Source organism: Gopherus flavomarginatus, chromosome 3, assembly GCF_025201925.1.
Source record: "Gopherus flavomarginatus isolate rGopFla2 chromosome 3, rGopFla2.mat.asm, whole genome shotgun sequence".
NCBI classification, from domain to species: domain Eukaryota; kingdom Metazoa; phylum Chordata; order Testudines; family Testudinidae; genus Gopherus; species Gopherus flavomarginatus.
The window spans coordinates 49,853,475-49,869,849 of NC_066619.1; the positions used below are offsets into that span (position 1 = coordinate 49,853,475).

Here is a 16,375-nt window from a genome sequence, read left to right on the forward strand (position 1 = left end):
TTAAGCTAGCCTAAAGAAGTTTAGCTCCTGAAAACATAACCAGCTAGCTCTCTAGAGGCCACTGGACAAGCAGTAGTCCACAGATCGTACTTCGTGAAACTGCTCTAGATCAAGCAGCATGATATATCTAAGGTCTTAATATTTGGGTTAAAATAAAAACCATGAGGCTAATAAGGTAACCTAAGTTGAGCTGTACTTGTGAAATATTCACTTGTGATGGGTTTCGGAGTGCTATCTGTGTTAGTCTGTATTAGCAAAATCCACGAGGAGTCCTTATGGCACCTTTAGAGACTAACAAATTTATTTGGGCATAAGCTTTCATGGGCTAAAACCCACTTCATCAGATACATGGAGTGAAAAATACAGTAGGCAGATTATGTATATTACAGAACATGAAAAGATGGGAATTGCCTTACCAAGTGGGGGGTCAGTGCTAACGAGCCAATTCAATTAAGGTGGAAGTGGCCTATTCAACAGTTGACAAGAAGGGGTGAATACCAAGGGAGGGAAAATTACTTTCGTAGTGCTAATGAGGCCAATGCAATCAAGGTGGCCCATTTCCAATAGCTGACAAGAAGGTGTGGGTATCAGCAGAGGGGAAATTACTTTTTGTAGTGACCCATCCACCCCCAGTCTTTATTCAGGCCTAATTTGATGGCACCCAGTTTGCAAATTAATTCCAGTTCGGCAGTTTCTCATTGGAGTCTGTTTATTTTGCTCTGCAAAAAGAGAGAAGTTAGAGTCCTCATTGAGAAATGCCTGCTCTAGTAAAACGGGGGCGTGGGGGGAGGGGTAGGGCCGCATCCCACCCATTTCTTCCTCCCCTGCACTTTAAGTGGCAAAGGAATGGGAAGAGACAAGTTTTAAAACACTTTACTCACAAACACAACATCATCATTTCTGGATGCATGAGAAGGGACTTGGCAGCCTCTCTTCCGTCATCCTTCCACATTATCCATGTTTGGGAGGACCAAAGGTATAAGATGCAAAAGCTATTTTAAAGTGGCAACTGGAGAACACATCCCATCAAAAGCCTTCCTAAATATCAGATAGATGCATATTTTGTATAACAACCGGACTGGTGAAAGTGTATTAATTGTGCATTTCAAAGACATACCAACCTTGTAATACCAAAGTGACCTTCACATGAAAGGTTTCTTCCTCTTGCCCCCTTTAAGGTGAGAAAAACCCCACACATACACCCAGAAAGCTAAATTCAAGAAGCGACACACATGGTTAAGGTTCTTATAGCAATTTAAAGCCATCCTACTGCATTCTAATGTTTTTGGATTAATAGACTGTTAGGCATATAATATTAGTCTGTAGTACATGCACTTCAAGAGAATTAATGATATTATGAGAACCTTATGCTTACATTTGCAATCAACAATGCATTAGTGCTTTAAAAAAAACAAGCACATATGCTAGCATACATATAGAGACCATTATAGACAAGTAAATATCTACATCGGTTTCAGTCATTTGTTCAGTTTGATAGTCTCTCCCATTATAACGCTAAAATTAGAAAAATTACAAAAGCCCTATTGGTAACAAATAACCCTCATCTTTACAGACCCTCAGAGAAAAATGTAAATGCATTAAAATATATATTTATTTTACCATGTAATCTCTCAAATCCTGCTAACTATGGAAGACCTGGGGTAATTTTCAGAACAGACAGCATGAACACAATCCTGGTAAGCAGTAGAAGCTGTGGGTGCAGCCATCACATCAAACACCCCCAGCTTGCTAAAACTTGATGCCGTACCAGGCAGTGAACCTGATTACAACCCAGATACTCCCAGTTTGTTAGTGCTGTTGTGTCAGAATAGCAATGGCCACCTGACCTACCATTAGAGAGAAACTCATCCCAAGCAAGATGACATGAATTTTAGGATTGTACAATCTTGTACCAGTGAAAAATTCTATCAAAAGCCTGCAAGGTTATTTATCAGAGGCGTAGCCGTGTTAGTCTGGATCTGTAAAAGCAGCAAAGAATCCTGTGGCACCTCATAGACTAACAGACGTTTTGGAGCATGAGCTTTCGTGGGTGAATACCCACTTCCTCAGATGCATGTAGTGGAAATTTCCAGGGGCAGGTATATATATGCTAGCAAGCAAGCTAGAGATAATGAGGTCAGTTCAATCAGGGAGGATGAGGCCCTGTTCTAGCAGTTGAGCCAACTACAGAACCAGTTTCTCCTCTCTTGGTTTTCACACCTCAACTGCTAGAACAGGGCCTCATCCTCCCTGATTGAACTGACCTCATTATCTCTAGCTTGCTTGCTAGCATATATATACCTGCCCCTGGAAATTTCCACTACATGCATCTGAGGAAGTGGGTATTCACCCACGAAAGCTCATGCTCCAAAACGTCTGTTAGTCTATGAGGTGCCACAGGATTCTTTGCTGCTTTTACAAGGTTATTTAGTAATCTTCCTAAAATTAAGGTCTCAGATATCACTAGCAGTACCAGAGAACCATGCTTCTGTTTCAATTATATATTTCTAATTACACTCTACCTCAACTGTTTTAGTTTAGCAAGCTCACCTTTAAGACAACCACAGATGACCAATTTTTTTTTTTTTTTTTTACATTAAGTTACAAACTCTGGGCTATTGGTTATTTCACCATTTTAACTGCACTTCCTCTTTCTGTGGCTCTATCCATATAATAGCATATCTTGGGAGTTCCAGATACCTGCCTCACAGGCCCAGATTTCTTTACACAGGAGATTTAACTGGTCATCACCAAAGAAGCTTTCCAAGATGTTTCTAGTAAAACATCTGGCTTTTAAGAGAAACATCCACCTCTGACTCAAAATTGCATTCAAATTCACCCACCAGAGGGATCACATGAGCATACTTGCAAGAGGACTAAGAGGCCTGAGTAAAATTACACATCCCACCACCTGTGTGCCAACAGCCTTTGCAACTCGCATGAAGTCTCTAAGGTGATTGAACCTGGATTAACTACTTTAACAGATTAATGTTATAATGTATTAAATTCCAAATTAAAAAAAATGAGGTCACCATTCAGACTATGTTTCCAGGAATGTTTTTCAAAATAAACAAATTAATTAATGCATAGGAGTCAAAGTTTTCAGTGTTCCAGTATTAATTGTAACCTCTCCTTCACCCTCCCTGTTTAGTGTCCATGAGTAAAATACACACTGGCCTGCACATGTTAACGGGTACGAAGGCTGGAGATTCAATCAGGGCTCTAAACTGCAAGATATCCAGGATTTTAACTAAAATCTACATGAACGTCTCATTTTATTTCTGCCACTAATATCTGTATCTGCCACATTGGACCAAGATACCGAGATCACGTGGTATCACCCTTTGTAGGCTTTAAGTCATATTGTATCCCAGTGACCCTCCAAATCCAGATCAGAGCAGATGCATGTTAGAAATCAACTTGTGTCCTCACTGCAACCTACACATATGCACTATTGACCACCAGAAGCCTCCTGGCAATATCGACCAAAAATTTCCTTCCTCAACACTTGACAGAAGCTTAAAGAGTGGGTACAGGTTAAAACAAACAATTCATATATGCAATAAGGCAGCTTTAAATGCATTGCACAATGCAAGTGAAGGGATTCAACTGATATGGGGAGAGTGGAAGGGGAAGGAGCAAAAGTTAATATGATGCTAGAACTGTAACTGAGGATTTCCTCACTGATGAGTAATTTAGTTAGTTTAAAAAAAATAAATAAACCTAAGCTGCTTTAAGGGAAAAAACTCAATTCAAATAAGAAAACCTATTTTGCCTAGAATTGAGTTATGAGTTAGCATTCACTTTTCTGAAGTGAATGCATTGCAAGGATTTCAGTAAAGATACTGAGCTCAGACTCTTCCTGTACCTCTAAAAAATGCTTCACTGTTGTCCACTATTTTCTGAGAGAGAGAAAAAAAAAAAAGAGAAAGAGAGAGAGAATTGCTTTTTACTAAGATGCCAAAGATTTGAACTGGGTAATGAAAAGGGAATGAAAAAAATGCCACAATGCAGTCAAGCTATGTCAAAGTCATACTTGGTTTTATTCTTGTGGCCAAGTACCACAGATCTGAGATATACATCATTCCTGTAAGAATTGGTATATTAAAGTTAAACAAACAATTTTTTTTTTGGGGGGGGGACACAATGGAGAAGAAAAGAGGAGCAATATAAAATGAAGTTCATAAACATATTTGGAGGAACAAAGTCTCACTTTGTACTGATCCGCAAGATGTATTTTAGTAGTTAAATAGCTTTGGAATAAAACTTTAAAATCTTTGTGGTCAAAACATTACATGGAAAGTTTGTCTTGAAAAGGTCCGTTCTGTCATCATTAATCCAGTCTCTTCAAAACACATCCTGCAGGAGTTGTTTCCATTTCCTGAAGCAAAGTAACTCTTTTTCTGCAGCAGCTTTCAAAATACTATCTGGGGAAAGCTTCGTAGATTTCAAATCCAAGGAATTTTCCACAAATATGATGTATTGAATTAGACAGTTAGTTACTTGTAGCTTGTTCCAGAATCCTCAAAATACCATTAGTTTTGTTCTCCTCTAGAGAAGTGGCCTTTTTCTTAGTCATGGTAGCAAACAGTGTATCCATCATTCCCAAAACTTCAAGTAGTTCTGCCTGGTAATCAATTTCTTTTTCTATGATCTCTTGGAGTCTTAAGAACTGTTTATCAATAACTGCCGATTGTCCAACCACAGGGAGATAAATATCTGGAGGACGGAAAGTTACTTAAGTTAATCTTTGTGCAGACATCCATTTCACTTGGTTCATATTTTATAAGCATATATTTTATTTTTTAAATATATAGTTATTTCTGATAAGGTCTGCTTTGTGGCAAGATGGAGAATATTTTAATAGCCTTCTGAAAAGTTATTGATATAGTCTTATAGTAACTTTCATTCTAGTAAGCCTGAGGAGGGCTTAACTTTTGTTTAAATGTTTACTACTTGTGGTATTATGCACTGAGAGAAGTTGGGGAAGCTAGTCATACCACACAACTGCATAAAAATAGCGCCGAGGGCATTCAGAGCCTGCGATGGGTGCTCTTCTGTACAGCGAGCATTAATCAAAGTGTACAGTCTGATCAATCATCTGGCAAGAAAAAATAAAGCCTGGAATTTTCTGATTTCTATTTTGACCACTGGCTTTTTATTATATCAGTTTTAAATTCCACCGTGGGTGGTTAGGCAAAATGTAGAACTTTTCTCTTTGGAACACCGTAATCTTAGCTTGGAATACTAGGAGTTTCCTTTTGGTACAGTACTTACAGTACATTCATTTGATGAAGTGGGTATTCACCCACAAAAGCTTATGTTCCAATACATCTGTTAGTTTATAAGGTGCCCCAGGACTCTTCGTCGCTACTTACCAATAATCATTTCTGCAACTTTTATCAGCATAGGGGCAAATCTTGGCTCAACCACATACCTGCAGAGACAGAGCAATTCTTAAAACTGGGGGGAGGGATAGCTCAGTGGTTTGTGCATTGGCCTGCTAAACACAGGGTTGTAAGTTCAATCCTTAAGGGAGCCATTTAGGGATCTGGGGCAAAAAAAACAACACACACACACCACTGTCAGGGACACTATTTGGTCCTGCTAGTGAAGGCAGGGGACTGGACTCAATGACCTTTCAAGGTTCCTTCCAGTTCTATGAGATTAGTATCTTAATTTTATACCTGCCATTTACTCCCATTCCACTAGTATGAATAAACAAACAGGTTTTCCTATACGTATGTACAATTTACCACACAAAAGTTTAACTAGACAACTTTTCATTCACATGAAGGGGTAAAAGCAGTCCAAGGGATGGGATAATCAGGAAGTCACAGGTGGCAACCCCTCAGTGAGGAAAGCACTTGGAAAGATGGCAATATTCTTTTTAAATAAAGGAAGATAAAACACAAGCTTCAGACAACAGGGCTCATTAAGGTGAAGTGGGAGGGTAGCAGGCAAAGGGGCAAGGCAGCACGTTTAAAGAAACCTCATCCTCTTTTTGGTGGGTCTCAGACTTCCTCTAAAAAGAGAGCAGCAACCTTGATCCACATGCATTTTATAAATGAAAGACAGTGTAGTTACCACATAAGCACAAGTTCATTAAGAACACAAAGTAATTGTGAACAGTGGTAGGGGTAAATTCTAAACTTGTGCCTCCACTGAGGTCAGTGGCAAAATTCCTGTTGATGTCAGTAGGGCCAAAGTTTCACTCCAACAGTCTCGAAAGAGCTATCTGCAGGTAAGTGTGGCAAAAGCTGGCAACAAGAAACATCTGCCTGATGAAATAGCCTTGTCAGAGATAATTTAGGTGAGTGATACCTTATCAAGAAAGCCAGGAGGACGCTAAGTTGTGTTTCATCTCGTCCAGCAAGTGCATTTTGAAGTGTTCCTCGGCGATTTAGCTCCTGCATGACTGCAACTGTAATTTCAGGCGTCCTGTTACGGGCCTAAGTGTATGTAAAGAGTTTAGTACGAGCGCTCATCTTCAACATGAAATGAAACCTGCATAAGCAGGTCTATGTACACAAGAGAGATTTCTTCCCCTTCTAGCCTTGTCTAGAAGTTACATTATTCCATATGTAAATATAAACGTCAAATGAAGGCACTGAGTATTGGCGCACAAAGCAGTAATGGCCTTACCTCAAGTACTACATCAAGAGCCTTGGTGACCTGGAAGCTTTTTAGTAGTCTGTCATACTTTCTCAAGTGACTTCTCACAGGTTTACTGACAAAGAAATCCTCCTAGAATTGAAAGGACAGTTCAGGACAGAGCAAACATGTTTAATATGTATTTTTTCAGTGTATTTCTCACTTTCTTTATATTGTTTTTCCAGATACTGCAATTTGCTGTCCAGGTGCCTTCTGTTCTTATCAGAGTTCTGCGAAAGTTTTTTTTTTTGGGGGGGGGGGGAGGAGGGGGGATGATGTATTTGGAAAGTCATGTTAAAAACACAGTTGTCAGCACAGCTAGTTAGATCATTCCCTTTAAAACCCTTCATACTAATATTAGGGGTGTAGTTTTTTTTGTTTTTTTTTTTAATAAATTCAAAATAAAAATTGCAAGAGTTATACAGAATGCAGCTAACACACACACACACACACACACACACACACACACACACACACACACACCCCTTCCTCTCCCCCTATACCTGCTTCGGCATGTAGTTTCTTCCTTTTACAAAGGTTCTGTATCCTGGGCGTTTCTTCTTTGGAAAACGTTCTTTGCTTTCTTCGCGTTTTCTGTTTTTCACATTTAGTACCCCATTGGTCATACCTACAACTATAGTTTCATCTTCAGGCTAAAAACGAACAAGAAATTGAGTTAGTAACAAAGTGTTTTTGCTGTGATGAAGCTTTCCATAGCAGGCAGAATTCCTGGTTATATAAACATTGCTAATCTATTTTGTATGAAACAGGTCTGATAAAAACCCCAAAATACTAAGGCCTGCTGATCTAAGCAAAATTTTTGGATGCAAGGGCATGGAACAACTCCCAGAGGAGAGACTAAAGATTAGAGCTGGTTGTCTTAATAAAGAGATGATTATGGGGGAATATGATAGAGGTCTACAAAATCATTAATGGTGTGGAAAAAAAAAATTCTCTTTCCCACAATACAAAAACCAGGGATCACCTGATGACAGGTGGCAGCAGGTTCAATACAAACAAGAGGAAGTAGGTTTAATACAAACAATAGGAAGCACTTCACACAATACAGTTAACTTGCGTAACTCATTGCCAGTGAACGTTGTGAAGGCTCAAAAGTATACGGTAAGTGGATTCAAAAAAAGAACTAAAGTAGTTCATGGAGAACAGGTCCATCACTGCCTATTAGCCAAGATAGTCAGGAATGTAACCTCATGCTCAGGACAAACCTAAATCTCTGATTGCCAAAAGCCAGGAAGGGAAAATGAGGTGGATATCTCCAAAATTGCCCTGTTCTGTACACTCACTCTGAAGCTCTGCTGCTGACCACAGATGGAAGACAGGATACTGGACTTGATCGTCCATTTGTCTGACCCAGTATGGTAGTTCTTATGTTTGCCATGGTACTAAAACAGGCTGAGGTCTCTACACTCTGAACCTTGACCTTTGTTTAAAACCGTTAATGTTGTACAGAGACAGGGTCACGTTAGCATCTTTGACTCTTTGGGCTCATATTTATCTAAATACCACAGACCCTTCTAGGACTCAATACCTCCCTTCCCCCTTGGTCCCCAAGAGATGGCTGTGAGAGGCCAAGACAAGGAGACCTCCAGAAGAGCCAGGGGGAGTGGGAGTGTTATGGGAAGGGAGAAGAGGTAGTCAATTGATGCCAGACACTCTACCAGCTATCAGGGTGGCCCTCTGAACTATCCACTGGGGGGAGAAGGAAGCTGGGTCTGACCAGCCTTCTCAGCCCCACCAGAGAATCTGGCTTTTCCCTTGACTCTCAGGCAGGGAAGGTAAAGGGATGGCTTGCCATGCAGTTCATTTCCTTCCTCCTCTGCAAAAGTTCTGACAGGAGAGCAGCCACAGCTAGCTCTGCCTGCAGGAGGAGCGAGCTGTCAGGCAGCCAGAGAAAAGCAAAGCCAGCCCTGCATTCCCTGCCAGGATGTTGTTTGTCCATAGCTCCTCCTATGGAAACTAGTTTCTAATGTCTCTATCCTTAACCCTTCATCACAGGGGAAGCCTGTTTGTAGAGTGAGGAAGGTTTCGGCAGATGAACTGTTTGATTCTATCCATATCTTCCCAGACCAGATTGGCTCTAAAAGGCTCCTGGGGCAGGTCCTCACACAACTGCTGACTAGCTTCAACAACTGGTCCATTTCCAGCTGGAGCTGCAGAAGGCTCCGCAATAAGAAAAAGTGCAGCCTTCTTTACAAAGTGAAGGTCAGACCACAGCAACATTCCCTTCCCAATCACTCACTCCTTGGGGGAGCACACTGCTCAACACACTCCCAGCTCAGAGTACACTGCTAAGACTGGTGCCAAACTCAGTTGCGGGACAGCATGTTAAGCCAATGGATTGTTATGACAGCCTAATGTATAATACTCAAAGTCTCCAGGTAATATTTGTATGTGTAGAATTCACTTAGTGACACACACACACACATCCGACATTTAGAGATTGCAACAAAAGCTAAGATGAATTATGTAGACCACTTACATTTTTTAAATACACCAGTTCCCAAAGAGCCTAAAAATTAATTTTTATATTATACTTACGGCCAAAGCAAGACTCAGAATTGACGCAGCATAATCAAAGCTGTGGACTACTTTGTAGGAGGCTGTACTGTAAACCTTCACATGCCTGCATAGAAAAGCAACTTATTTACAACTTCACATTTCCATGTCTCAGTCTAGATATTTTACAGGAATTTCACCTCTCTTACAAATGTCACAGATGCGTCTAGAGAGAGTTCAAATTTTACATAAAAAAGTTTCTTCATTGTACAACAGATTCTACTTTTACTGGTCTCTTCAGATCTCTAGCCTGCAGAAAGATTTCATACTTTCAAATTCTTACACTTGCTGTACCATCAGGTAGTGGTTCAAACATCTGGCTCATGGTCCAGACCTGGCCTCCACGATATACTTACGTGGTTGATCTATGATATGCAGATTCTGCAGAAACTAAGCTTTCACTTAAAATAATATTTTAATTTCTAGCTTTCAAATAACCTTCCAAACATGAACTGAGTGTCAGGGTACTACTGCCTTCCCTAGGCACCAAAGGAAAAGCCAGAAACAATGGCTCAATCATTTGAACCTTTTATCTTTTTAATCTCTTCTTGCACTGGGTACATCCCTCTGCCGGTTTGGGCCCCTCTTGCTAGTGAGTTAGAAGGAAATACTCAGAAGAAAGTAGAGGAGATAGTTTCCCTTGGAGCTCTTATACTGAGCTGTGACCCAATCTAGGGTTCAAGGACCAGGGCAGCCACTTTTGGGGGTAGGGAACAACTGCTAATATGAATAAAGAGTGGGGTGGAGGTTACCATTTTTGATGTAAGGTGCAAATGAGGATTATTAGCAAGAGAGGACTCTGACCTAGACTGAAATCAGAGGCACTAGTAAGTGCAGCTCTCTTTTCATATTAAAATGGGAGCAACTGGCATGGGGCGGGGGGGGGGGGGGGTGAACGCGCAACTTAAGTTTGGAGTTTCAGGAAACAGAATAGCAATTTGGTGGAAAGTCAGAGTTTGGCCCTTTGAATGATTTATTCATTTGCCACTTAAGTCAGTCAGTCAGTCAATGGGAATTACAAGTGCACAATTAAAAGGTAGAATAAGGCCCCAGAATGTGTTTCAAAGTTACTTGCACCAGTAACTGTAGTATGAAAAATATTGTTTTTATTACTTTTAATCTGGTGTTAGTCTCCCACCTTGATCTATAGCAGTCACGATTACAATGTGTTTTTCCCAAATTTAAAAATAACAAAAACCTCTAAAAAGTTAGATCAAGTGAAAGATACTAACCTGTCCAATGAGCCTGAGAGCAGCCTTTGCCCAGAGCTACTGAGGCATAAACAGGTTACAGTTTTATGGTGATTTTTCAGCGACACTAGTAATTGCCCTCCTTTTAGAATGTCCCAGACTTTAACATACCGGCCTCCTGTAAACAGGAAACACATGCAAAGCAGTTTTGACATGTACATGTTTAAGTTTCTTTGCATAAATTTTCAAGTTAAGAGCACAAAAGAACAAAATTAGCAGAAAGTCATGGTTTCCTTTTAACACTAAATTCACTGCCTCCACCCTTGTCCACTTACGATTATGGCATAAGCACCTGTCAAACAAACAATTTGAGTTTATATTCTATAAGAGACATGAACTTCCTCTAGAAGCAACTGGGAGAAAAATATTGTATCACTCAGGTTATAGCAGCTGTGGGCGTCAATCATGGTCTGTTAGAAATGTTAAAAAAGGAGAAAATGTGTAATTTCCCTCTATAAGAACATTATGGAGGCTCAGTATGGAGTTGGGGATCTTCTGTTTGTGTTCAAGCAAATTGCAGGGGGGGGGGGGGGGGGGAAGGAAGAGGATGGACCCTGAAGAAAATAAAGATTCTTAGCTCTTCAGATCAAGGGTGAAAAATTGACATCTTTCAAGAATAATCTTTGTCCCACGAAACAATTTATCCCATTCTTCCACCCTTGCACACTATGGCACTACGCCAATGAGAGTCAGTTTCCAGTCCTAAGGTTTCTTTTTTAAGTTTTGATTAACAGCAAGTGGGAGCAGATTACAAAGATGAAGACCCTCTTCTGAGAATGCCCTGCTGCCTACTCCTTGAGTTTAGCTCTTAGGACAGACACAAATTCACTACTATAGTGATCTCTGAGACAGCTGGAACCAGGCCACTCATGGCTGCATGACAATCGAGAGTTCAATGCATTATTAATTCATAACGCAGTAAAAGTGTGCAGCCTTGGTGTTTCAGTCTCAGCAATGACAAATGTGATACCTACTCTGTGGCTGCAAGTTAAGAGGGCAAAGAAAGGAAAGAAATTTCGTTTTGTTCAAATACCTGCAGACACTAGAAGACCCCCAGAAGGGAAGAGAAGAACACTCTCCACAGGCTGTCCATGCTCTACAGTCATAACACTTTTTTCTGTCCGTACATCAAATACTTTCACAGTGTGATCGTATGAACCTGAAAAATACCCCAGAGAACAATTTAAGAACCCATAATATTTCAAGTACCAAAAAACTCCACACATCCATTTAAGATTAAATGTTCAATCTCAAACCCAAGTCCATAGAAACTGCTGACCAACAGAAAAGCATTTTGCTTCAGTTTAAATAGCCAGTATCTTACATAAATGAATTTCCCTCTTTCAGATGTTATAAGGATCTCACCTTTAGTCCTACTACCAAGACACTGGACCTTACAAACCATGTCATTCAGATCAGTTTTCTTCCTACGCACCCTTGAATTCATATGAATCACAAGACCCACTAGAGCTAGAACACAATGTTTTATACCATGTAAAAACTTGGAATGCCAGTTTTCAAGTGTAATGAAGCATAACTACAGTCCAACCAGTGGTCTGATAACCATAACTTTATGTTAGTAGTGTTCTGTGTAAGAGTTATCCATCAATTATATTGTGCTATAAGAGTGCATGGTATTTAATCTAGAATATTATGAAAATATCAGGAAACTCAGTAGCAGTTGATTCTAATAGCTACTTAAGCTGCATTTGTTCCAATTTTGAAACTTCAACTTCTAGATCACACAAGCCATGTTCACTGGTGCCATCTTTTCCTAAAGTCTTAGCAAAAATTTTCAATTGCATTGATGTATTAAGTCAGGGCTGCCCAGAGGATTCAGGGGGCCTGGGGAAAAGCAATTTCAGGGGCCCCCTCCATTAAAAAAAAGTTGCAATACTGTATTCTCGTGGGGTCCCCTGTGGGGCCCAGGGCAAATTGCCTCACTTGCCCCCTTGGGCAGCCCTGTATTAGGAAAGTGGAATGCTTGCTTACTTATTCTTAAAAACTCAAGAAAAAGTCTAATATTTTAGCAGAATCATTAACTCTAAAGGACTAGTGTAATGTTCTACTCACTATGAAACATGTAAAAAACACACAGAAAAAAAGAACTGGCATAAGAGGCAAGCCCACTGTCCTACTGTAATAACAAGAGTCATCCTGTAAAGATAAATGCTAAGATAATCAATATTTTAAACAGGAAAATCAAGGAGAGAGAACACATGAAAGGTAGGAGACTCCCAGTGCAGGGGAAGGGAAATTAGTGCTATCTAGATGTAGAACCCAGATCATGAAGAAACTGCTTTTCTGAGTTTCTTACATGAGACCAATTCAAGACAGACAAGTATATTACAGAACAAACCTGTTACAAAAAGATCTGTGTTCAGTTTACTTGTACAGCCACATCTCACGTAATCCATATGCTCACTGTATGACACAATTTCTGTTGCACTTGGAATATCCCACAACTTCGAAGTATAATCGTCAGCACCAGAGACTATACGGTATTTATCAGTCAGAAAGTCCACTACGTGTACTGCTCTAGAAACCAAAATGAACGATGTCCAAGATTACTACAAGTATTTCAAACTTTGAGTGCACAGTTATTATAGGAAAATATGTCCACTTAATCTGAAGTGCTATGATAAACTGGCTAACAAAAATATCTGCTATGGAAGATATCTGACTTGCAAGCTGCGGCACTATACTCCTTCAGCAGTTCAAAGTTTATATTAAAAACACAGATCACAAAATATGGGCTATACTGACTTTCTTCTTAGAATATGCATTAATAACACTCCACCCCTCCATCAAGAGCAATTACATATTCTTTTGTATATAAAGAGAAGATTCAAATAGAGTAGGAGCCTAGTAATTCTATACAAAAGTTGTAAGGGATTTTGGTATTAGTGTTAGTCTGATTTTAATATTTCTTGTTTAGGAGTGCCTGGGTGTGGTTATCAATAAAGCCGGATGCCTGTGTTTGAGTGACATCTACCCCATCCCATTCTGTAACTGGTTGGCCGCCACCCTCAGAATGGTAATATCAGATTGTAACCTCATTTAAATGTACTTACATAATAATTCTAGATGTGATATAGGAATATTCCATATAATCTGTGTCTTTTATTTTGGTGCGCTGCTTTAATTACACGATTCTTTAAATGTAATTTTATTGTGTTTTATTATGTTCTATGTATTCTTTCTTGCTTTATTAAAAATATTGTAACCACTTATTTCTTTTAAATAAATAATTATTTTGTTTTCGAAGAATTTCTGCTTGTGTCCATAACACCCTAGCAATTCTTTTAGGCCAGGCCACAACCTTGTTTCCCTTTCGTTAAACTAGAAACGCTAATGTATGTTAATTTTAATTGGAGTGTAAAATTTAGGGTAACAAACTTATCTAGTTCTTTTCTGAATTCTGTTAATGTCTTCACCTTCACAAAGTGTTCCATGGCATTTCAATCATAAAATGTACATTAAAAAAAGCTTTTATACACAATGAATAAAACCATGTTGTCTTACTTACTTAGTGTGACCATCATATTGTCTCAGTGCTGCTCTTCCATGGATATCAAAGAGCCGAATGACACCTTCTTCACTTCCAGCAACAAGCAGCTTGCCATCATCTCTATATGTAGCACAATAAGCAGCATCTTTGAAGCGAGAGAATGTTTTGATTGGCTCCAGAGAGTACCGACCATAAATATGGATCTAATAAAAATAAATTTTAAATTAGTACATTCTCATAAAACACTACTTGAAAAACAAAATAGGGTTTAATATGAAAACTTACCCTTGAAGAGGCTGTGACTGCATAATTATGTGGAGGAATTGGAGAGAAGTCAATTTTATTCACTGCACCAAATTCCTTTATCTGAACAGGAGTCTAAATGAATGGAAGCGAGATTAAAGAAATTTAATCTTTACCAAAGATTTTTCTTAGCAGTAGTCTTACAAAGACATGAAAGCTTGATATGGGATACTCTACCACTGTCTAGTTTCTAAACTGAATTACAAAATCCTTTTAAAGAATTAGAACAGAAAAAATCATGGCTGTATTAAAAAAAAAAAGTTTTTGCCCCTCCCAAAATTTTACTTCCCCTTTAAGAATTTTTTTTTCTAATTTTATGTTTTAAGTGTTATATTGTTTCATTACTAGGGAATTTGCCAAAATGCAAAACATGTTCCTATTGTATAAATATGTACTTTTCAAATACCCATATGTACACTATACCTAAATTGTCTGGCATACATTTTCATTTTTAAAAAGAGACTTACTACAACAAACATAATGATTGCCAGTAAGATAAATGAAGGTGACCATATTTATTAGAGTGATCTGCATATATTAAAGGAAGCAATTTGTGATTCAAATCAGTCTGGGGTCTTGAAACGTTGACTTTTACTCATTACATGAGTAAGTTTCAAACTTGATTTTAAAAATAAACATAGGCAAGCTCTCAAGGTCACCTCTACTGAAGCTAATAAAGTGCACAAAGAGAGAGTCCAGTTACAACAATGGATAAGAAAGTCGTTTTTGTTTTTAAGTTTTGGCCATTTATACTGTTGCATAAAATCAAGACAAAAATCTTTAAGCAAAAACTACTACACAAACACTTAAGTTATATTCCCATATATTAACTATGCATTCTTACCTTGTAATTCTTCCAATACAAAGTATCTTGCGTGATTTTCTCACCAAGTTTGGGAAATGACTGAACCACTACAGGTTTATAACTAGCCATTTTTTTGTATAATTAGGTTCCCAAAAGCAGCAAGTCCAGCCCCTGCTGTTATGCTCTCGGTAAAGCAAAAGTGTGGTATTTCTTTTTTTAAATGCAAGTGCAGCTGAAAAACAAGAGTTTACAATAAATTTTAAATTTGAACCGTAAAAAAAATACAAGTGAAATTCCATTATGCATGTGCTGAAATATCTTATCCAGCCTCCTGATTTTAAGTTTTGGGGGGCAAGGACCCAAGGATGAAGGGGACAGTGTGAAACATAAGGCCAGGGCATGCAGTAGATTAATACAGCAGCCTTACATCTAGAGTGTTGAAGCTGGATCAGATCACACGTGAGCTCACCTTAGCTTCCATCCACCTCATCACAACACACACAGGTCAGTAACACAGTGCTCTGCTCAAGAGACATTTCAGACCAAGACTAAGGACTCACTAGTCAGCGCCTGCACAACGCAGCCACTGTGATAACCCCCCCTTCCCACGCCACCTCGGCTACCCCCCACCCCGCCACCGTGACAGCCCCTCCCCAGTCAGTACAGCAGGACTCCGGCTTGGCCAATAATTGCGGAGTTACCGGTGTGGAGCGGTGCGCGCAGTAGCGGCACCCCGCCGGGTGCCTAGGGCAGGGGCAGCCCCGTCGCTCGGCAGCAGGCCCCGCTTGGAGAACGCGGGACGGGGCAGCCCAACGCGGGTCGGGCCCGGCTCACTGGCTGGCGCCGCGCTCTGCACGGGGCGGGGGTATCTAGGCACAGGGGCTCGTTACCCAGCAGCGGAGTTACAAGGTAGAGCGGAGCAGAAGGAGCCGGCAGCTCACCAGCCTCAGGAGGCGGGCGGGAGAGACCGGGGCCCGGTTGCTCTACAGGCCGAGCGGCGCGGCTCCCTCCCGGGCCATGCGGGGCGGGGCGGGAGGGGGTGCGCTGCTCTCTCCCATCGCGATCCTCACCTCGCAGCAGGATCCCGTCCCAAATGGATGTCACTGCGGCAGCGCCGGATGAAGGAGACTGGTTCCGCCTCAGCAGGCAGAAGTCACGTTGCGTCCCACGGAAGCTGCCATGGAGCATCAGGTTGAGCTTGTCGCGGAAGAACCGCGTCATCACTGCTACGCAGCGCTTCGCGTCACCTCTCACACCCACGTCTCTGACCCGTGT

At 40.3% G+C, this 16,375-nt stretch overlaps 1 protein-coding gene across 1 annotated transcript; it reads right to left on the bottom strand.

Annotated features, from left to right (window-relative positions):
- Positions 1-4,016: 4,016 nt before the first annotated feature.
- UTP15 (UTP15 small subunit processome component) lies at positions 4,017-16,354 on the bottom strand. Its single transcript, XM_050945269.1, has 13 exons — positions 16,171-16,354; positions 15,140-15,332; positions 14,278-14,370; positions 14,011-14,195; positions 12,841-13,019; positions 11,515-11,640; positions 10,464-10,599; positions 9,214-9,298; positions 7,158-7,307; positions 6,646-6,747; positions 6,325-6,452; positions 5,379-5,437; positions 4,017-4,719 (listed from the first exon to the last, which is right to left on the bottom strand). Exons 2-13 carry the CDS (start codon positions 15,227-15,229, stop codon positions 4,496-4,498), a joined length of 1,557 nt encoding a protein of 518 aa, XP_050801226.1. The 5' UTR covers positions 15,230-15,332; positions 16,171-16,354; the 3' UTR covers positions 4,017-4,495.
- Between the last annotated feature and the right edge of the window lie 21 nt (positions 16,355-16,375).

What these genes read in the sequence shown, in the direction of transcription:
- UTP15 (XM_050945269.1), bottom strand. Translation starts at nt 15,229, where the DNA reads ATGGCTAGTTATAAACCTGTAGTGGTTCAGTCATTTCCCAAACTTGGT. An exon ending in TTCTGAGTCTTGCTTTGGCC is followed by an intron (nt 7,308 to 9,213) that starts GTAAGTATAATA and finishes GTTCGTTTTTAG; the next exon opens with CCTGAAGATGAAACTATAGT. An exon ending in CTCTTGATGTAGTACTTGAG is followed by an intron (nt 6,453 to 6,645) that starts GTAAGGCCATTA and finishes ACATACACTTAG; the next exon opens with GCCCGTAACAGGACGCCTGA.